This window comes from Ursus maritimus (assembly GCF_017311325.1).
Source record: "Ursus maritimus isolate PB19 chromosome X unlocalized genomic scaffold, ASM1731132v1 scaffold_X1, whole genome shotgun sequence".
Lineage (NCBI taxonomy): Eukaryota > Metazoa > Chordata > Mammalia > Carnivora > Ursidae > Ursus > Ursus maritimus.
This window is the reverse complement of record NW_024423319.1, coordinates 98,361,147-98,379,427: the sequence shown is the minus strand read 5'-3', so window position 1 is coordinate 98,379,427 and position 18,281 is coordinate 98,361,147. Positions and strand designations below refer to the sequence as shown.

Sequence of the window (18,281 nt, the reverse complement as noted above, 5' to 3'; positions counted from 1 at the left end):
CCTACAATGCTTGGCCCTTTCGATCTAGAGTTCATTCTTTTTTGGTGGTTTTTTTTTTTTTTTTGCAAGAAAGTTCCTGTAGTACTGATAGAAGTAAGAGTGAGGAAGAAGCATTAACCTGGCCTTGTATCTGATAAAGAACTTCTATTTCTGGATTCATACAGGTGACTATATATTCAGACAGAGGTTATTCTTAATCTACAGGACATCTAAGTTATTCTTTATCTTTGAAAATGTATTAATTGCCCCCACTGGTTTGGTGATTTTAAGTCATTATAGGAGAAAGTGTACGAGATGCTTCTTTCCCACCATGTAGTTATGATAATAAAAACCCCAGAGATATCACTCCACAATAAGGTGAGATCTTCTACATGGGCTGACCCAATGCTCAATGCCTGGGGAAGCCATAACTTATGGCCAGAGGCCATATGTGTTTGCCTTGTAAGGCGAGAACCATAGGCCTAGTATTTCTGGGAAAGATGAGACTTCCTTTGTTGCTGGAAGGAGGGGATGGTGTCAAATTGAAGGAGGTGCTCTACTGTTGAAAAGGCTCCTGAAGAGCTATTTATTCTAGTCCACCAACAGAGTTGACCATATCCTAACCTCTGAAAAGTCTTAGAATTGGGAGTATGAGGAGAAACACATTCCATGGCATCTATCAGGTTACTGTTTTGGCCATACCCTCATGTTAGTGAAGCCCTGATAGAGGCAGCAGGATGTGACTCAGAAATTCTTGGCTTTCTCAGCTTCCATGGAGGTAGGATCAAGGTGGAGCATGTATGGGCTTCATTTTAGTTCTTCTTGCCCTTAATTGCCAAAAGTAGCAAAGGGAAAATAGGTCTCTGCAAGAGCATAGTGGAAGAAGCTGATTGGGCAGGTAAGCCAAGGAAAAACCACCAGCAATGCAGGGAAGGTCTACAGAGGAGCGCAAGTGATGCCCAAGATGGCAGCCAGATAGTGCCGGACTGGCCACACTCGGTTACGCTAGGGGCCAGTTCTTAACCAACAATACTAGGAAGCTGAAACAGCTGGGAGCCACAAGTGAGATGTTCATGTTTACTATTATTTTTAAAATCTCAATTCTCTACCCCTTTATTCAATGTTTTTTTCTCCTAACCTTCAACAGCCCTACCACTAAATATGTCTCCACTTGCATCCTTGTGTGTCCCACTAAGCTGGCCTCTGCCCTCAGGAGCCAGCAACCACCTCCTCCCAACTTTACCGTACCCAGGCAGGGAGCTTCGTGCAACTCTGATCCTCTGGAGCATGCATGTGGGCAGTGAGGCTAAGGACTATGGGAGTCCTAGTCTGGGGGGAAGCTGGGGGAAAGCCAGCTGATGTCACAGGGTTGGTGGGAAAGGTACAAAGCCGTGTCATTATTAGTGTGACTTAAGCCACCAACCTGAGTCTCAGCTATGTCCTCTTTACTGGATAATAATTGACGGTCTCATCTTCATAAATGGGGAAGATACAGCTAGTCTATCACTTAACACTTAGTAGGCACACATTGAACTCTGCTTTTTTTTTTTAAAAGACATATTTATTTATTTTACAGGGGGAGAGAGTGTGTGTGTGAGCAGGCAGGGGGGCAGAGGGAGAGGAGAGAGATTATCTCAAGCAGACTCCTCAATGAGCGCGGAGCCCGATGCGGGGCTCAATCCCAAGACCATGAGATCATGACCTGAGCCGAAATCAAGAGTTGGACATTCAACCGACTGAGCCATGCAGGTGCCCCTACACTTTGCTTTTCATCCTGTCTAGATTATATGGACTGTAACTTCATAGAAAGCTCAAGTCCAAGGGAAAGTGACCAAACCTAAAGGAAACTAACACAAAATTCCTTCTAAAACAACAGAGAAGCAATTTAAAAATTACTCTTTTGCCCTGATATCTGACATGCAATGGCTTTGGGGACCAAGATGGATGTGGATAAGCTGAGAAAGAAAAACAGAAAAAGCAATTGAAAATTTCAGAAGGAGCAGGAAAGCTTCTCCGTTTCAAACACCTGGGAGTTAATGACAACACAAAAGACGTGATCATTTGCTCAATGCTGACAGTGGACCGAGCCCCATATAGGACCTGTTCTGAGGGGCTTTCCAGACTGCTGAAAGCAGAGAGTTTTTCTCTCTTGTACAGGGGTTTTAAAATTTTGCAATGTGACAGCACTGATTTATAGAGTGTGCTCAATTTATTTTTTTAAAAAGAAGAAATTGTATGTGTGTGTGCACATGAATGTTCTCCCAGAAAGAATTCTTTCTCCTACGCACTGTTCCACTCCCAAGCTTCCCAGGTCCCCACCTCACCCCCCCCCAATCCCCTGGAATGAAGAAGGGGAAGAGTGAATGGGATTTGGAGTTTTCCCGCTGAGAAAGGGACATTTTCTGCAACCAGGTCAGTGTTCAAAGGGCTAATGCTCTAAGGGAATTATCCAAAGGGGAGAGGCAGTTCAAGGTTATTAAGTTATTTTCAAATGTTGTCTCGGCTGCTGTTGACCTTTGTGAAGGCAACAGGATGCTGCTTCCCAGGGGGACAGGATAAGAAGCAATTAGTGAAGCCTAGGAGAGGCTCAGGAATGTTTGGGAATTCACACATACCCCAAATTATGTGGGAACTCCAAAAATGAAAATAAACTCATTTGATCAAGGACATATTTGCGTCCTAGAAAATATTCTAAACATGTAGCTAATCCTGGATGTATCTGTGGAAGTGTTTTCCTACAATCCAACACTCAGTATTTAGTAGATGTCAATGAGACTTCAACTCACTTTCAGAGAAGGAAAGCTAATTAATAGCCCGTATGTGCCAGGAAGTAGAATGGGTGTGAGGTTAAGCAAATTGTTCAAATAACAGAGGCAGAGTATGATAAAGCTGGGCTTCCAACACAGACTTATCTGACGTGACAGCCTGTGTTTTTTTCTACCATGTGATTATGGAAGAAAGGTGTGTTTAAGAATGTTAGTGAAAGAAAAGGAAGGAATAGCTGGAATGATTTACTTCTTTGGAGGAAACAGACCTAGATATATTTTATGCACACTCTCACATTCGTGAACGTGCCACGAGTGAGGCAGGGGACACCTATGCGGTATATTTGTGCTATGATAGAGTTTCTGGCCTGTATTCAACACTCTATTTTAGTTGCCACATATATATGTCTCTGTATCTGTGCTGCCAACTTTAAGCATTACCCATAACATACAGCGTGTTACAGAAATCTTCTTTAAAATAAAAGCTTATCAATGCTATTCTCTTAAGATTCAGTGGCCACTAAATCCCAGCCCAAAAATTAGTTCCTGTATACAAATGCTTAGTGAACACAGTGGTTGATCAATTTAAAGCTCTACTGACCACTAGAAAACCAAGAGTAGGAGAAAAAAAAAGCAACCAAAACCCCAGTTCTATCAAAACAAAGGAAGCCAGAACTCACAGTGATCTTAGGCATTAGCTAGTTCTGCTTCCTTATTGTTGATGGGGAGGCTCAGTCCCAGATGGACTCAGTTATAACCCAGATCATATTGCTGGATAAACACAGAACAGAATCGAGATCTCAGGATTTGGTATATACCATTCAACTCCCATGCCAAGGATTTTCTAGGTACCGGCTGTAGGAGACATGATTAACTCTGTAAAAGACTCAGCGTGCTTTCTATTACTGAAGTTGATGTCTAGAGGATACAGGAGACCCATTCAGGCGGGACGTCTAAATTGATACCAAGACGCTAGAAGATTTTCTGAAGGTAAAAGTCGTCAGCAAAGTGTGAGGCATGCGGAATTACAGGTGTGCGTGCCTTCCTTCATTCGGATGTCTACCGAGCACACGCTATGTCGGGGAGGCTCTGTGCGAGAGCAGAGACAGAGCGCCTATCCTCATGGAGTCTGTTATTTCAGTCAATGTTATAAGTTACAGCTTACGAAACTTTAATATGAAGAGGGCTGCGAGATTGTTTTAGCAACCTTTGAGATGTGGAAGATACCAACATTTTCATCTACCCACACGGTCTACAAAACCAAAGGCCAGACTCGGCACTCCACAGCCCAGTGGTATCACACTGAATCTCTTCCAGTGAACATCTTAAACTGAGTTGTTTTCATGATTATATCATCAATTATTCATTACTGACTATTCCTTCATTGTGGTTCCAGAGCTTAATGAGACGTGGCTAATGTGACCTTTGGAACCCTCAAACTGTGGAGGAGAAAGCCCGGCAGAGAAGACTGACCTCTGGGTTATCTTTGTGTACTAAACCCTTTTGAAAAGTCAGAGCACCAGGCTTTTGGCAGCGATTTCACAAATTTAATTACCCACAGATATTCACCAGTATCCTCAAAGATTGACAGCTGAAATTAGACAGCTGATTCTGTTACATCCACTCCCTATTATCAATGGTGCTAAACAGTGAAGTGAAAAAAAGGTTTAATATTGTTTGTCCTTTATCCTGAGAAGATTGATGGTGCAGTAAGAATTCTCAAGGGTGATCTGAAGATCCATTTTAATTCCTCCAGAAAACTGTTAAGAACCATTTTTATTTCCAAGTCAATATTCATAAAATCAGAGAATCTCAGGGCTGGAAATGACATGAGGTATCATGTGATTCAGCCGCTTTAGATGATGGATGGAGAAACTGAGGCCCAGAGACTGGAAGTGATTCACCTGTGGTCAAATAGCTAGTTGAGGGGCACCTGGCTGGCTCAGCTGGTAGAGCACATGACTCTTGATCTCAGGGTTGTGAGTTCAAGCCCACGTTGGGTGTAGACATTACTTAAATAAATAAAACTTAAAAAAATAGCTGGTTGATAGCAAGGCTGAAATTAGACTTCAAGTCTTCGGATGCCTGCTCTATCTACTCGTTTCATAGAGCGTCTACCTCTGCCAATCTTAACCAGGGTTTAAACTGAATGCCAGAAGATCAGTATCATTCCTAGAACAGTGAGATATCACAAATGAGAACTAGGGGAATATATTCTAAGCTGGATATCATAATCCAGTGTTCTTTATAATAAGAGCCCATCTCATTCTCAGAAAATATATCCACTGCAAACCAGCCAACACAGATACTTAGCCCAGTGGTTGCTGTTAAACCTGAGACATAGCTAACTGCTCCTTCCTCTCTCCATAAATACAGGGACTGCGATAGTGAGTGATAATTCAAAGGAACAAATAAACTCACCCAAACTTGAATCAGAGCAACTCCTGGCACAATAGGGAGCAGGAGCAAGAACGAGGGCAAGATATGCTTTAAATGGGGGGGGGGGAGGTGGATTTGGAATCTGGAAAAGCGCCCAGAAAGTAGCCATCAAGCACTATGGTACAGAGGAACGTGGTGTCAAAACTCAGATGCTCCTGGAGTTAGGGAGCATGGGCCCTTACAGTTAGAGCAAGACTCATCAATTTTTTTTTTTTTTTTTTAAGATTTTTATTTATTTATTTGACAGAGATAGAGATAGCCAGCGAGAGAGAACACAAGTAGGGGGAGTGGGAGAGGAAGAAGCAGGCTCATAGAGGAGGAGCCTGACGTGGGGCTCGATCCCGGAACGCCGGGATCACGCCCTGAGCCGAAGGCAGACGCTTTAACCGCTGTGCCACCCAGGCGCCCCAAGACTCATCAATTTAACTGAGAATAGACCAACAGGATGGAAGAAGACACAAACACCAGAAGGCATGTCTAGGCAGATGGCCACAATTCCATGTGGAATGTCGAATACTGGTACCAGGCAAGCCATAGAAGACGGGAGCGTCAGGACCTCAACCAGCCATTCTGGCAGCAGACACCATCACAGTGATAAGAAATGTTGCCTGGAGCGACTGCTGGCTTCAGTCAAGGAGGTGTTCTATTGCATTTGGCTAAGCCGGAATCACCAGAGAGTGGTGAGCAGCTCCCACGCAGTAGGTGGCTGCGGAAACATGTCTGAGTTTGAGGGCGGAGAGAAGGGCATATCAAGGTCATACGTAGACCCCATCCCAAATGAGCCACAGGAAAAGAGAGACGCTCCTGTAGACCTGAGCCGCTTCCTGAGCATGGTACGTAAGAAAGAGCTGAACAGTTAGCGTGTTCCCCGGAACCCCATTTGTCGCTCTCCTGTGAAGTGCTTCAGAGCTATTGAGACAGGGGACCTGCTGCAGTGCCTTCCTGGTGATCGAGTCAGCAGGTTTACTACTGGGTTTCACTAGTGAATGCCTCCTGGGTTTTCAGCAACGGCGGCGTCTTTGAAAGAGGAAAGGACCAGCTTGTCTGAAACCCAAAGCCTTTCTAGGGGCCAGCTGGCAGAAACAGAAGGTCAAACACTTCAGCCGCTATTACAGAAAAGTAGCAGCAAATCAACCTCCAGCCAGAACTAATATAGGCAGACCAAGCTATGACCTCGATTGGTTTCTCCATCTCTCACCAATGGGAGATGGCGAATAGCGTTTACTTTCTTCACGAGCGAGCTGAGACTACAGACAATGCTAACAAATTTAATAACCAGTACTTGGGCCGTCCCAGTCACGACATCCCAAGGAAGATGTAACAGAACTGGAAGAGATCCAGGGAAAAGCAGCTAAGATGATCAAGGGGAATACTTCTCTTTCATTCAAGGACGGATTAAGAACCTAAAACGGATTAGAACTTCTCAGCCTGGGAAGATGAAAATGAAAAAGGGTTATAAGGGGATGTGAGATTAAAGTCTACTTTGGGGGGGTGCCTGGGTGGCTCAGTCGTTAAGCGTCTGCCTTCGGCTCAGGGCGTGATCCCAGGGTCCTGGGATCGAGCCCCGCATTGGGCTCCTCTGCTGGGAGCCTGCTTCTTCCTCTCCCACTCCCCCTGCTTGTGTTCCCTCTCTCGCTGGCTGTCTCTCTCTCTGTCAAATAAATAAATAAATAAAATCTTTAAAAAAAAAAAGTCTACTTTGGGTAAATACCATTGTAGTCACTGGATTCGGCAGCACTTAATGGGGGCCATCCCTTGAGGTTCGAAACTGTGCAGTGAAGAGAAACTGCAACATCCCTTTATTTCTTCACACAGAAAGCAGCACATTCGTGGAACTCATTCTTCCGAAGACAAGGTCGAAGAGGGGAATGGAGAAAGTAAGAAAGTGCTGGAAAAACTCAACGCCAACTGATTTATGATGGATTATGAAGAAATGGTCAGGATGCATCCTGATTTTTTAAAATGACAATTACTAGGTTAACTGACAAGCAGCCACGGGTGTCTGCATCTGGGACAGAGTTCCGGGCTAGTCGCCCTGCTGGTCTGACCCAGTGTGCTATTTCTTATGCTCTTATTATGTCATCTATGCAGGAACATACTGCATGTAACTTTGGGATTCCTAAATTCTTTTGACGGTCCAGAACACAGAAGAATAATTTTCTAACTCATTAAGAAAGCAAGAGAGTCCCAGCTCTTGGCTCCATTCGGTTTACCCATATGGGAGTATGCAACATAAAAAGGTGAAAGAAATCCTAACAGAATGCAGCAGCTGGTTAAAGGCTATTATATTGAAATTTTCATGAGTTTGACAGTAGGCCAAAAAACTACAAAATGGCAGAGAGTGGAAAAGGCAGTTGTAACAGGTTGAACATTGTTGGTGATTATTTTTTCAGGGGCAATGAAAGCTGTAATCAAATAACCTGAAAGAGATGCTGGCAGGAATAAGAGAGCCCCAAGGGAGAGAGAATATGAAAACTGTAACAATGATGAATGCTATGGACTAATAAACTAGACAAACATGTAGTCTGAAGTATCAGAATCAAGATTCTTAGCATCATATGAAAAGCTGGTGTCAGGATGCAGGCATAAACACTGTCTGATTGGCAAGCTAGAGCAGAAGACGCTGGTAGTGACTTATAACCTCAAGCACGAGTGCACACAGCTAACTTGAACGGGATTACTGGTGCAGAAACCTCTGCTTGTTTAGGTGATCAGTTTATCCCACTGCTGAAAACGAAAAATTATTAAATATTAAAAAAAAAGATCCAGAGGGGGCGCCTGGGTGGCACAGGCAGTTAAGTGTCCGACTCTTGGTTTCAGCTCAGGTCTGATCTCAGGGTCATGAGATCGAGCCCTGCGTCAGTCTCTGTGCTCAGTGTGGAGTTGGCTTGGGTTTCTCTCTCCCTCTCCCTCTGCCCCTCCCTGCCCGCGCAAGCATGCACGCGCATGGTCTCTCTAAAATAAACGAATAAATCTTAAAAAAAAAAACAAAACCCAGAGAAGACATCTGGCTTTGTGCCTGGAAATGTGTGCTTAAAACTCTTGAAAGCAAGTTGAGACAAGGTAACAAAGAGGAAGGACAAGGTGGGGACTGGTTGAAGTAATGTCATTATAAACTTTTTAGTATTGTTATTTGTGGATAATAAGGCATCTCGAATTACAAATGGCACTAGCCAGTGCATGAAGTCCACTGAACCTTGTACATCAAAGTAATTTGCTATGAAAAGAATCTTTCAGACAACAGTAATGTGTAATAATAAATCACAAATGGCATTAGTCGTCTGTTTGTTGACAATGTATATTTTTTGAACATGTATTCTCCCTACCCTAGCTTAGCATTTTAGACGCATATCTGAGAAATTCTCTAATCTCTAATTTCAAATAGATTATAATTTTTAGAGATAAGTGATCTCCAGAAAGTTTCAGAGGTATTTTTGAGAAGTTATGTAATCCCTCATTCCTAGAAACTGGTCACTTCAGAGGGTTTGAGGTCTCCAGACTCCCCTTTCTACTGATTTTCTGTCTATTGCTCTATCTCTTTTACCAGTAAATCAGGCAGAATGATAGTCCTAAATTAAACATCAAGATCTGAACTCTTTAAATAGGTACTTGGAGAAACTGGAGTGGGTTGAGAGAGCATATCTGCAGCTAATTAAACAGTGGAAAAAGAATTCCTATGATTTTTTAAAATAAGAATTTATATTACATTAATAATTACAATAAAGAATTTAAACAATATAGATAAACTTCTTGAAGAAAAGCTGAGATCTTAAGTCTTTGGATTTGGACAAGACCATTTAATGAGTCACACTCATTGATTCTTAGAGCTACAGAGCCCTTAGATATCACCAACTCCAACTTCTTATTTTATGAATGAGACACTAAACTCTGCACAGGTTAAGTGACTCGCCCAAGGCCACACAATCAACTCACGACAGAGCCAGGACCAGAACTCAAGTTTTCTTGTTTCCCTATCTGTGCCCTTATCAACACGGCCACCGTGATCATCTTCAAGTCAGTGAAGGAGCACTGGACAGACAGGGGGACAAAGAGAGGGTAGCTGCTCTCTGATTGCACCAAGAAGCAGCAAGAGACTAGTTATGGGGGTGATGGGGGGGAATTACAGGTTTTCTTTAATTTGTTCTTTTTATTTTTGGACTGAATTCATGTTCATTGCCACCCGGCCATGATCTGGGATCTTTTGTAGTGGGTGCAACATCAGGGAGAAGATAAATATTTAGGGAAAGAACATTGGCAGGGGCTGGGGGTGGAGGGAATGCTAGGAGTCCCTGTGAGATATTTAATAAGCCCCAAACAGGAATAATCTGGAGAATAATGGCTTGAAGATGTTTTGGGTTTTCAGGTAGCCCTCCAATCTTGGCTGCAAAAGAAGGGTCTTTGTCTAGTAAAGACCATCTCTTCATCTATCAGAACGGAATTGGATAAAGTGAGAGCTTTATAAACAGGTTGAAGAAGTAGCAGGTCCCAAACATCTTAGAGATGAAAATTTGTGATGACGAAGACACTGGAGATGACTGGGAGGAGCTTGAATTAGGTGTTCCACAAAACATACAGTGGATGTAAAGCCAGACAGCATGTGTCTAAATCAGTTTATCATTTAATAACACAGGTGACTTAAAATATGTATTAAAATACGTAGAGTGACTGAATTAATAATTATACAGAATAAAAACACTACAATACAATTTAAAAAGAAGAAAAATAAAAAGCAGGATTGAAGCAAATTGAAGGAGAATGTTTAAAGGTAAGAGATACCTTGTCTGGAAAAATTTAATAAGACACAGCTTTCCTAAAGGATGTGTTTCTCCTTGAAGAGCCCAAAGAGTTCCCTCACCCTCATTCTTCTGGGTTAACACAATCGAGGCACACAATCTAATTTCTGGAGGACTGTGGTAATGAAGATCTAGGATTGCTGATATTGCTTTAGACCTGAATTATGAAGAATTGATGGGCAGCGGAAGAACAGAAAGTGACCCAATAAAATGTGGGAGGCTGAAACAATGGGAACACATGAAGTATTTTTAGTCAGACTCGTGGTGGAAGCAGGTTCAAAGACTTTAGTTCGTACTGAAGATTATTTCATGAAGCCGACGAAATTAAATTGTTGGGACACTGGATTCAAAGTGAAATTGAAGTTGAGCTCTATTGCACAATCAGTGGGAAACTGTTAAGGTATCATCATGACTCCATATCCTCCCTCCTCTCCCTTCCATGTTGACCCGATGTATCATAATTTGTATTTCGTGCAGCATCCTGCGGAAGGTGCTTCTAAGCACCTGTATTCCTTTGACTGACATAAATGGCCCCAGAAAACAGTATCATTCTGTTGTCGTTATGTGTAAAATGCTGAGTGCTACGTATCGAGAATGAACACCTCAGCTCCACACATCCGGGCCTGCCGCTGACTGCCTTTTAGGTACATAGACTATTTATTCACCTAAAACACTTTGTGTACATTGAGCTGCAGAAAGCATCCATCTTTGCTGAAAAGGAAACGTGGGCAAACCCCCAAATAAATGAAACCGTCCTTATAAATATTTACTCCCACTATCAATAATATTATCTGCAGCTTTTTGTTCGATTGTGGAAAATCCACACCACCCCCATCACAAAACCCAACATATATGCTGCATCAAATGGATTTTTCCTAAAGGCAGCTCCCTATCGCATCAGCACATTCTCAGTGGTAATTTCAGCATGAGTTGACTAGCCAAGCTTCCTTGGGGAATGGATCGAGCCCCACATCGGGCTCCCTGCTCATCGGAGAGCCTGCTTTTCCCTCTCCTGCTCCCCCTGCTTGAGCTCTCCCTTTTCTCTCTCTCTCTGTCAAATAAATTAGTAAAATCTTAAAAAAAAAAAAGAACTAGGTGTTGTAGGCCAGGTTAACACCACATTTCAGAAATACATTCATTTGTGAATGTGAAGATTAGCCACAATAAATGCTGCTTTAGGAACGAGACGCCTCGGACTTACTTGATATAGTAGGGCACTTTGTTTGGCGAGATGGCTCTCTCCCAGGGACCCTGGACAGAAGCTGAAAGAGAAAAAAAGGCAAGGAGGTCAAGTTCACCACAAACAGGAAAGACAACATTAATCTCCAGAATTACAATTTTACACTGATATTGGTCTGTTTGCTCAGTTGCCCATGAAGACAGGACGGATTAACCTGCTGTTCTGAAGTTTCTGTCCTAATCTAAGTGAAATTGAACTCATTCAGGCACAAAGATAAATGCTAAGGAAAAAAAAACCCAAACCCATTCCACCGCTAAACCTATAGAACAGATAAGAAACAGAATGAGTCGACTGACGGGTTTTCTCTTATGTGTCTCCATTGGGTGCTTTTCTTATAACACTTCCTGTTGCTGCTTCTCAATATCTTTTACTATTTGATTGACTGGGTTTTATTAGTTTAGCAGCTGAAACATCCCTGCGTGATAGAGTTACATTCTAAGTTACTGAAGCTAAAGGACTACACTCATCAGTCCGATATGTTTGTTTCAGTCTTTGTTTGCTTTAAACAGAATCCAGTCTCATCGGCCAATAATAGGTTTAATTGGCCCCACAAAATATCAGCTGACCAGCATGATCTTGTTGGAAAAAAACAACCAAAAGCGAGAGAATGGCACCTGATACCAGAGTATAGTAAAACTTTTGTGATGAGTGATGAATCCTATAGGTGAAATTAAATTTCACATACTGGGAATTTGTTTTATCACGACCATACTGTGTATTAGTCAAATCAGTCATCTTTAAATTGTGTTTTAAACGCTTAAATTGTCCGGGGTTTTTCCTTTCTCAGACATGAGCTCTAAAACACCTTTTATATACTGTTTAATCTGATGGGTTTTTCTTTCTTTAAGACAAAATAATCGTGTTAGGATGCACGATACCATTTCTTCAACAATAAAATCTTCCTCCAGAAAAGAATTTTTACGAAACTGGAGTTTTAAGAGACAAAGAATATTATTGGAATAGAAATATAAGAACCGTGCTTATTAACGTCTAGCAATGTTATGCATCTGTCTATTCTTTCCCTGAATTTTCATCCTGCTTATAATTTGCAGCCCAGCTGATGCTGACCATTATTTCCTCCTATGAAAAGCTTCCTTCTAAATTAGTCTCACAGTAAATTCACTCCACAGTATATTGAGATGTAAGAAAACGTCAAAGCTAATATATCCTTGACTACACTGTATAATATGAAAGAACAGCTTCTAATAAAAGTTAACTTCACCCACTGCCAGACAATTTGAGGGTAATGAAACTACAGATTCTTTGTTTTATACAGAGTAATAGAGGGATCGAATCACCCAACCTTCAACCAGACACGCTGCTTTGTACCTTGGTGATGTGTCATTTAAAAGATAGAGGACATGGATTTGTATTTAGCTGCTAATTAGGCCTTTTCATTTTGGCAGACAGATTTTTAATATGGGGAAAAAGACATTTATCTGCTGTTTTTAAGTAGTCCCTCGCATTCAATGTTCTTCTAAGATTCCTACCCTCTCTGCCTTTCTCATTATCTGCCCTATTCTCCTTTTGTCTGTTTTTCTTCACTAGGACACAGGCCTCTCGTCCTGATAAGGCAATAAAGGAAGTGAGATCTGATTTAAGAACTTCGGCTGGACTCCCTGACATACCTGGGCAGAGTCAGATGTTGGAGACACCTAAAACCCAAGCCTTCTCTAGGAGGAAACAGTGTAGAGAGCCAGAAATCCTAGCTCCTGCCTGCTCAGCACACCTCCCTTCTTAAAACCATAGGATTGCAGAAGGAAGAAGAGAGTTTCCAAGAGCATCTGGTCCAGCTCTCACCGATTGTATTGCCAAGTCTATGAACCTGTAAACCAAGAAACAACTGCTATTCTTTCCTTAGAGGTGTCTGTGGGCTGAACCCCACCGTTTCTGTCATTATTCCTTTCCGGTTCTTTATCAGTTTAATGGTCCAGAAATCATTTCTGATTTGGAGGATGCTGGGGATATCCTCTGATAGCAGAAGAGTCCATTTGGATTTCCTATGATAGGCATCTGTCAGAGAGAAGTGTGCTTGGAGAGGTCTACTGGCGGCCTAGTTGGCTTAAGGGGGGAGGGCCTGCCTGAATGGAGCAAGCTTCAAGCAGAAACTCTAGCAAGAGACAGGGAAAGCCGGGGGGGGGGGGACCCAGCCGAGCTAATGGCCACACCTACACTGAATGTCTACAGTTGACTCTGCATTGTTAAGCATTAAAAAGAAAAAAATCCAATAAAATGCCGGAGGAGTACTCAGAATATGCTTAAACTAAATAGTTGGAAAGATTTCAAAAGAATATTCTAAAAAATTCAAAGTTCTAGATCAACATGAAACTTCACGTGTTTATAACTGCAGGTCTCAAGTGTTAATTTTCCATACAGAATATATGAATTGTATATAAAAATTGTGGATTTCTTAGTTTTTAAAATCAGACAAGCCTTTTGTCCTTGTGTGTAGCTATCAAATGAATCCAATGGTGAAGTTCAGTGAATTTTTTGTGCTGGAAGGTGTTTGTTCCCTCTTTGACTCACAGTCTACAAACGCACCCACACAACTTAGGTTTCATCATTTGAAACCCTAACATTTTATACTAAAAAATGTCCTTGATGCAAAAAAAAAAAAAAAAGGCAACTACCAACGGCCTTGCCCCATTCCCCCCCTCACCCCGCCCCATTACCACCACAAACACACTGGAACGACTTGCTTTGGAAATAACACTCAATCCAAGGAAGGTCCTATGTGATCAGATTTAGTGCTCCTTCTCAAGAGACTGTTAAAAGGTTGTCGGCAATTTCGCTTGGGCTGCCAGAGGATTCTGGGCTTGCATATATTCAAAAGTTGATCAAATATATGGTAACTCTTGTAAGTGTGTCCCAGAATTACCATTTCATTTCTTGTAGGGGTGCCGACACCAACAGCAGCTGTTTCTTATCTCGGTGTACCAGTGGAAGCTTGTCATCATTCACCAAGCTAGCTTGTGTAATAGACGCACACATCTTTTATGCCTGCTGTGCCCATTTTTAGTAGCCCATCAAGGGCAGATTTATTGGCAAATAGCTTTTATATGACACTATGCTGTCCTTTGGTATTTTCTTATACAGGTGTTTCTCTAACCGCTATGTGTAAATCCAATGCAGCTTCGTGATTCGGATCCTTGAGTGTAAAAATCATGCATTATCATACGGCACCAGCACCGGGGGGGGGGGGACTGTCTACTGAATTTAAACAGCAAACTGCACGCGGGTTTATTCATTCCCAATGAATAAACCCTCGCGTTACAGATGTGGTATGTTATTAAGAGCAAGAAAGGGGAGCAGTTCTACCTTCAAATGCTTTCCTTCCCTCTAGGTGACAGCATTCAATACTGTGCCCAAGGTGGTTTTGACAATCTCAGAGGTCACACTATGTGGGCGAAGTTCTTATTTCAACCATTTTTTAATGCGCGATGAACAGGACGTGCCAAGCGATGCACCCTGGTGTTCAGCCATATTTTAATCGACATGGGGGCCTAACCAGAAAATTAAAAAGAATACTAATGGTATTAAAGCCGTGCCAAAAGAACACTCTCTGGAATTCAGACCCAAGTACATTCATTCATCTTTCTACTTTTCTTCTATTTGGTGGACTTGGTGTTTGATAATGTAGTTCAGTAAAAAAAAAAAAAAACAACTGGGGGCAGGTTATAAAAATAAATAATATGGCATTCACTGGAGACTAAATTGAAACCTCGCTTATGGGGTTAATGAAGAGGCGTAGGGAGGATCACCAGCCACAGGCATTCGGCTTCTCGGAAGGCAGCCAATTCCAGTAATGGGTTTATGGGTAGATTCTAACAAGGAGATCGACTCTAGAGCAATGTTTTTCCATCTTTTTTTCCTGAACCCCCCCGAAGTCATCCTGCTAAGTATCTTTTTAGATAGTTTTTCCTGGTCTTCCTCCCCTCGTCCCCAGTGAAATCTGGTATCACAGATACACTGTACATCTGTTGATGTACTGTGTATATCTATTTTTCACATAAAAAAAGTAAGATTTTTCATCCCCCAGGAACCAAATTTTGTCCCTATGGGGGCACTACTGTTCCCACTGAGAATGCCTGATCTAGAAGGGTGGTGAGGGGAGAAAGGAAAGCCTCTTCTGCTCCTGCAACGTGACCTCAAGTGTGACACTCATCATGACTCGTGAGGCATTATCATTTTCATTTTGCAGATGATCAAACAGTTAAGATCACATGGAATAGTGTGTCTGAGGTCCAAAGTCACTAAGTATTAGATCCTAATTTGGGTGTATTACTCAAGTCAGATGATTCAGGAACTGGAGAAAACAAACCTGCTCTGTGTCTAACTGTGAGCTCCACACTGTGTGCTCCCGAACGTAACCCTCCCAAACACCCAAGGGGGTCCCACTGTTCCGTTATCACACATGGAGAAAGTGAGGCTCAGAACAGGTCAGGCAAACAGCTCAGGTCATGGCAGCTAGCAAAGGGCACATCCAGGATTGTAACCAAGTCAAGTCTGTCTAGTCTCCGGGCTTTATTTTATTGTGTGTGGTACATAACAGGCAGTCTATAAATATTTGCCAAACAACTGAGTGAACAAGTTCATCTTGAAAAAGAATATAATGTCTTCTAGTCCAAGTTCTTTATGCTCTGATATCTAAATTTACCCTCTACATGATTTCCACCAAATGATTTCCCAGGGGCTGTTGGAACACCTGTACTGATCCTGGAAGGCCTCTTTTGTACTCCCCATAGCTTCAGTGATGATTAGAAAGAGCTTCCTTTGGCCTTCCTGTCCTCTTTCTGCCATCTTTGTGTGTCGCCATAGCGGTGCACACGAATGTCCTGGCAGATGCTCTCAAGAACATTAACAATGCTGAAGAGAGAGGCAAACGCCAGGTTCTTACTAGGCCGTGCTCCAGAGTCATCGCCCAGTTTCTCCCTGTGGTGATGCAGCATGGTTACACTGGTGAATCTGAAATCACTGATGATCACAGAGCTGGGAACATTGCTGTGAACCTCTGGGGCAGGTGAAACAAGTGTAGAGTGATCAGCCCCAGATCTGATGTACAACTCAAAGATGTAGTAAAATGCCAGAATAATCTATTCCCACCCCACCAGTTTGGTTTTATTGTACTGACAACCTCAGCCGGCATCATGGACCATGAAGAAGCAAGATGAAAACACACAGGAGGGAAAACCCTGGGATTCTTTTTCTAGGGATGTAATACATACGTGCAAATAAAATGCCTCAATGAAGGAAGGAAGGAAGGAAGGAAGGAAGGAAGGAAGGAAGGAAGGAAGGAAGAGATTCCTTTTATTCTGGTCAAAATCCACCTCCCTACCATCTGTCATCTCCATGATCGGTCCTATTCTAGCTGTCTAAATTCAATCATCTGATCAGTTGAAAGAAACTAATTTCCATAGAGCTGAGACCGATTTTCATCTGAAAGATGAAAACAGACCCTGGTTCCTCAACAAACAAAGCAATACCTAACATCAGCTCACTCATTATTGGATACACTTTTACAGAGCACCTACTATGCACTAGGCACTTGGCAAATACTGGCGCTAACGCAGCCAGTAAGACACAGTTCCTGCTACTTTGCATTTTCGTCTCTGAGGATATTCTTCAGTGAACACATCTAATATTCTAGGATTAAAATCCACCAACTGCTCTCTACTGAACATACGTTACGTGCTCAGCTCCGCACAAGGTATTTGCAGGCAGGGGTGGGGTAGGGTGGCGTGTGGTAGGGAAAGAGGCCTTGACATGTCCCATGCCCTCAGGACCTTCTTATTTAAATGAGATCAGGTTTTAAAAGAACATATATTCTAAAGGAAGTATACCAGTCAGAGTTCCGGCCAGAAACAGATGGCACATTCTTATCAGCTAAGTTGAGTAGAATTTAGTTAAAGGGTTGGTCAGAGAGGACTGTGCAGGGTGTAGGGAAATCACTAGGGATAACATTAAGAACAAGGAACTATAAGCATCCCTGGGTCTGAGGGACAAGGACAGAGAGCCGTTACTGGAATAGAGTGGGGGAGGGGGGAGGGGGAAGGAGGAAGCTGGAGAAGGAAAGGGAAAGGAGGAGAGAGGGGGTGAGAGGGAGAGAGAGAAGAGAAAGAGGAAAAGGAGAGGATAATGGCCAGAGTTGTAGTAACCAGGAGAATGGAAGCCATCTTGGCTGTAATCCCCCAGAAGCAAATATGAAGACAAGGACGTGAGCTGAATTAGTTTGAGCTGTAATTCAAGGAAGCACTGGTACAGGAGCTGGAAGTAAGGCAAGGAAAGGAGCCAAGCTGATAAGGGATGCAGTGCTGCTTTGGGTACCTGGGGTGCACCGAGGTGAGGATTTAAGCACAGAAGACACTTCAGAGTTATCTCCCTCTACCACCTCTGTGGGGGTGAAGGAACTGGAGGGTTTATTTACTATTGCTTGAGGGCTACTCCTGGAGTATAGAGGGGCGGGGAAGGTCATTAATTCTCTGGCCAGAGAAAGCCTTGAAGGCCAAGTCACAGGTGTATGTAGCTGGAAACTGAGGTTTGGTGTGCCTGGGCATGGTGAATTCCAGAGCATCTATGGGGAAGGTCCTGACAACTTAGGCTACAGAAGATATGCACTAAGAATGACTGAAAAGAAGCGTGTAAGAAATCTGAGTTCCTGATGGTTATGTAGTCACCATTCCTATGTATCTGGATTGCTGTGGGAGAACCTTATACACCTCTACTTTGTGTAAGCCACTGTTAATTTGAGTTTTCTGTTACATGAGGTCAAACCTGCTTCTGACTGAATCACTCCCACCCATCCAGACCATCTATGGCCACTCACATCATTCCTGGCTCACATTTTCAATGGCTGAAGAGCATTCCATTAATGGCTGTACCATGATTTATTGAAGAAACACCCTCTTTGGGAAAATTGAGATTGTTTCCAGTTTTTCACTGTTGTAAGTCAGGCTGCAATGAACCTCTCTGTAGATAAATCTTTGCACACAGTTTTGCCATTTTTCTTAAGCAAAATTCCTCGAAATATATTTATTTCATTGAAGGCTATGAACGCTTTAAAGGCAT

General features: G+C 42.6%; 1 protein-coding gene and 1 pseudogene across 1 annotated transcript in view; one reads left to right on the top strand and one right to left on the bottom strand.

The window, feature by feature from the left end:
• Positions 1-18,281, bottom strand: part of DMD (dystrophin) — a 1,667,815-nt gene that overhangs the window by 191,036 nt on the left and 1,458,498 nt on the right. Inside the window, exon 60 of the mRNA XM_040633145.1 lies at positions 11,178-11,238. Within this exon, the coding sequence (XP_040489079.1) occupies positions 11,178-11,238 (61 nt within the window). The remainder of the gene's footprint in view (positions 1-11,177; positions 11,239-18,281) is intronic.
• Positions 14,657-16,426, top strand: LOC121101882 (annotated as a pseudogene).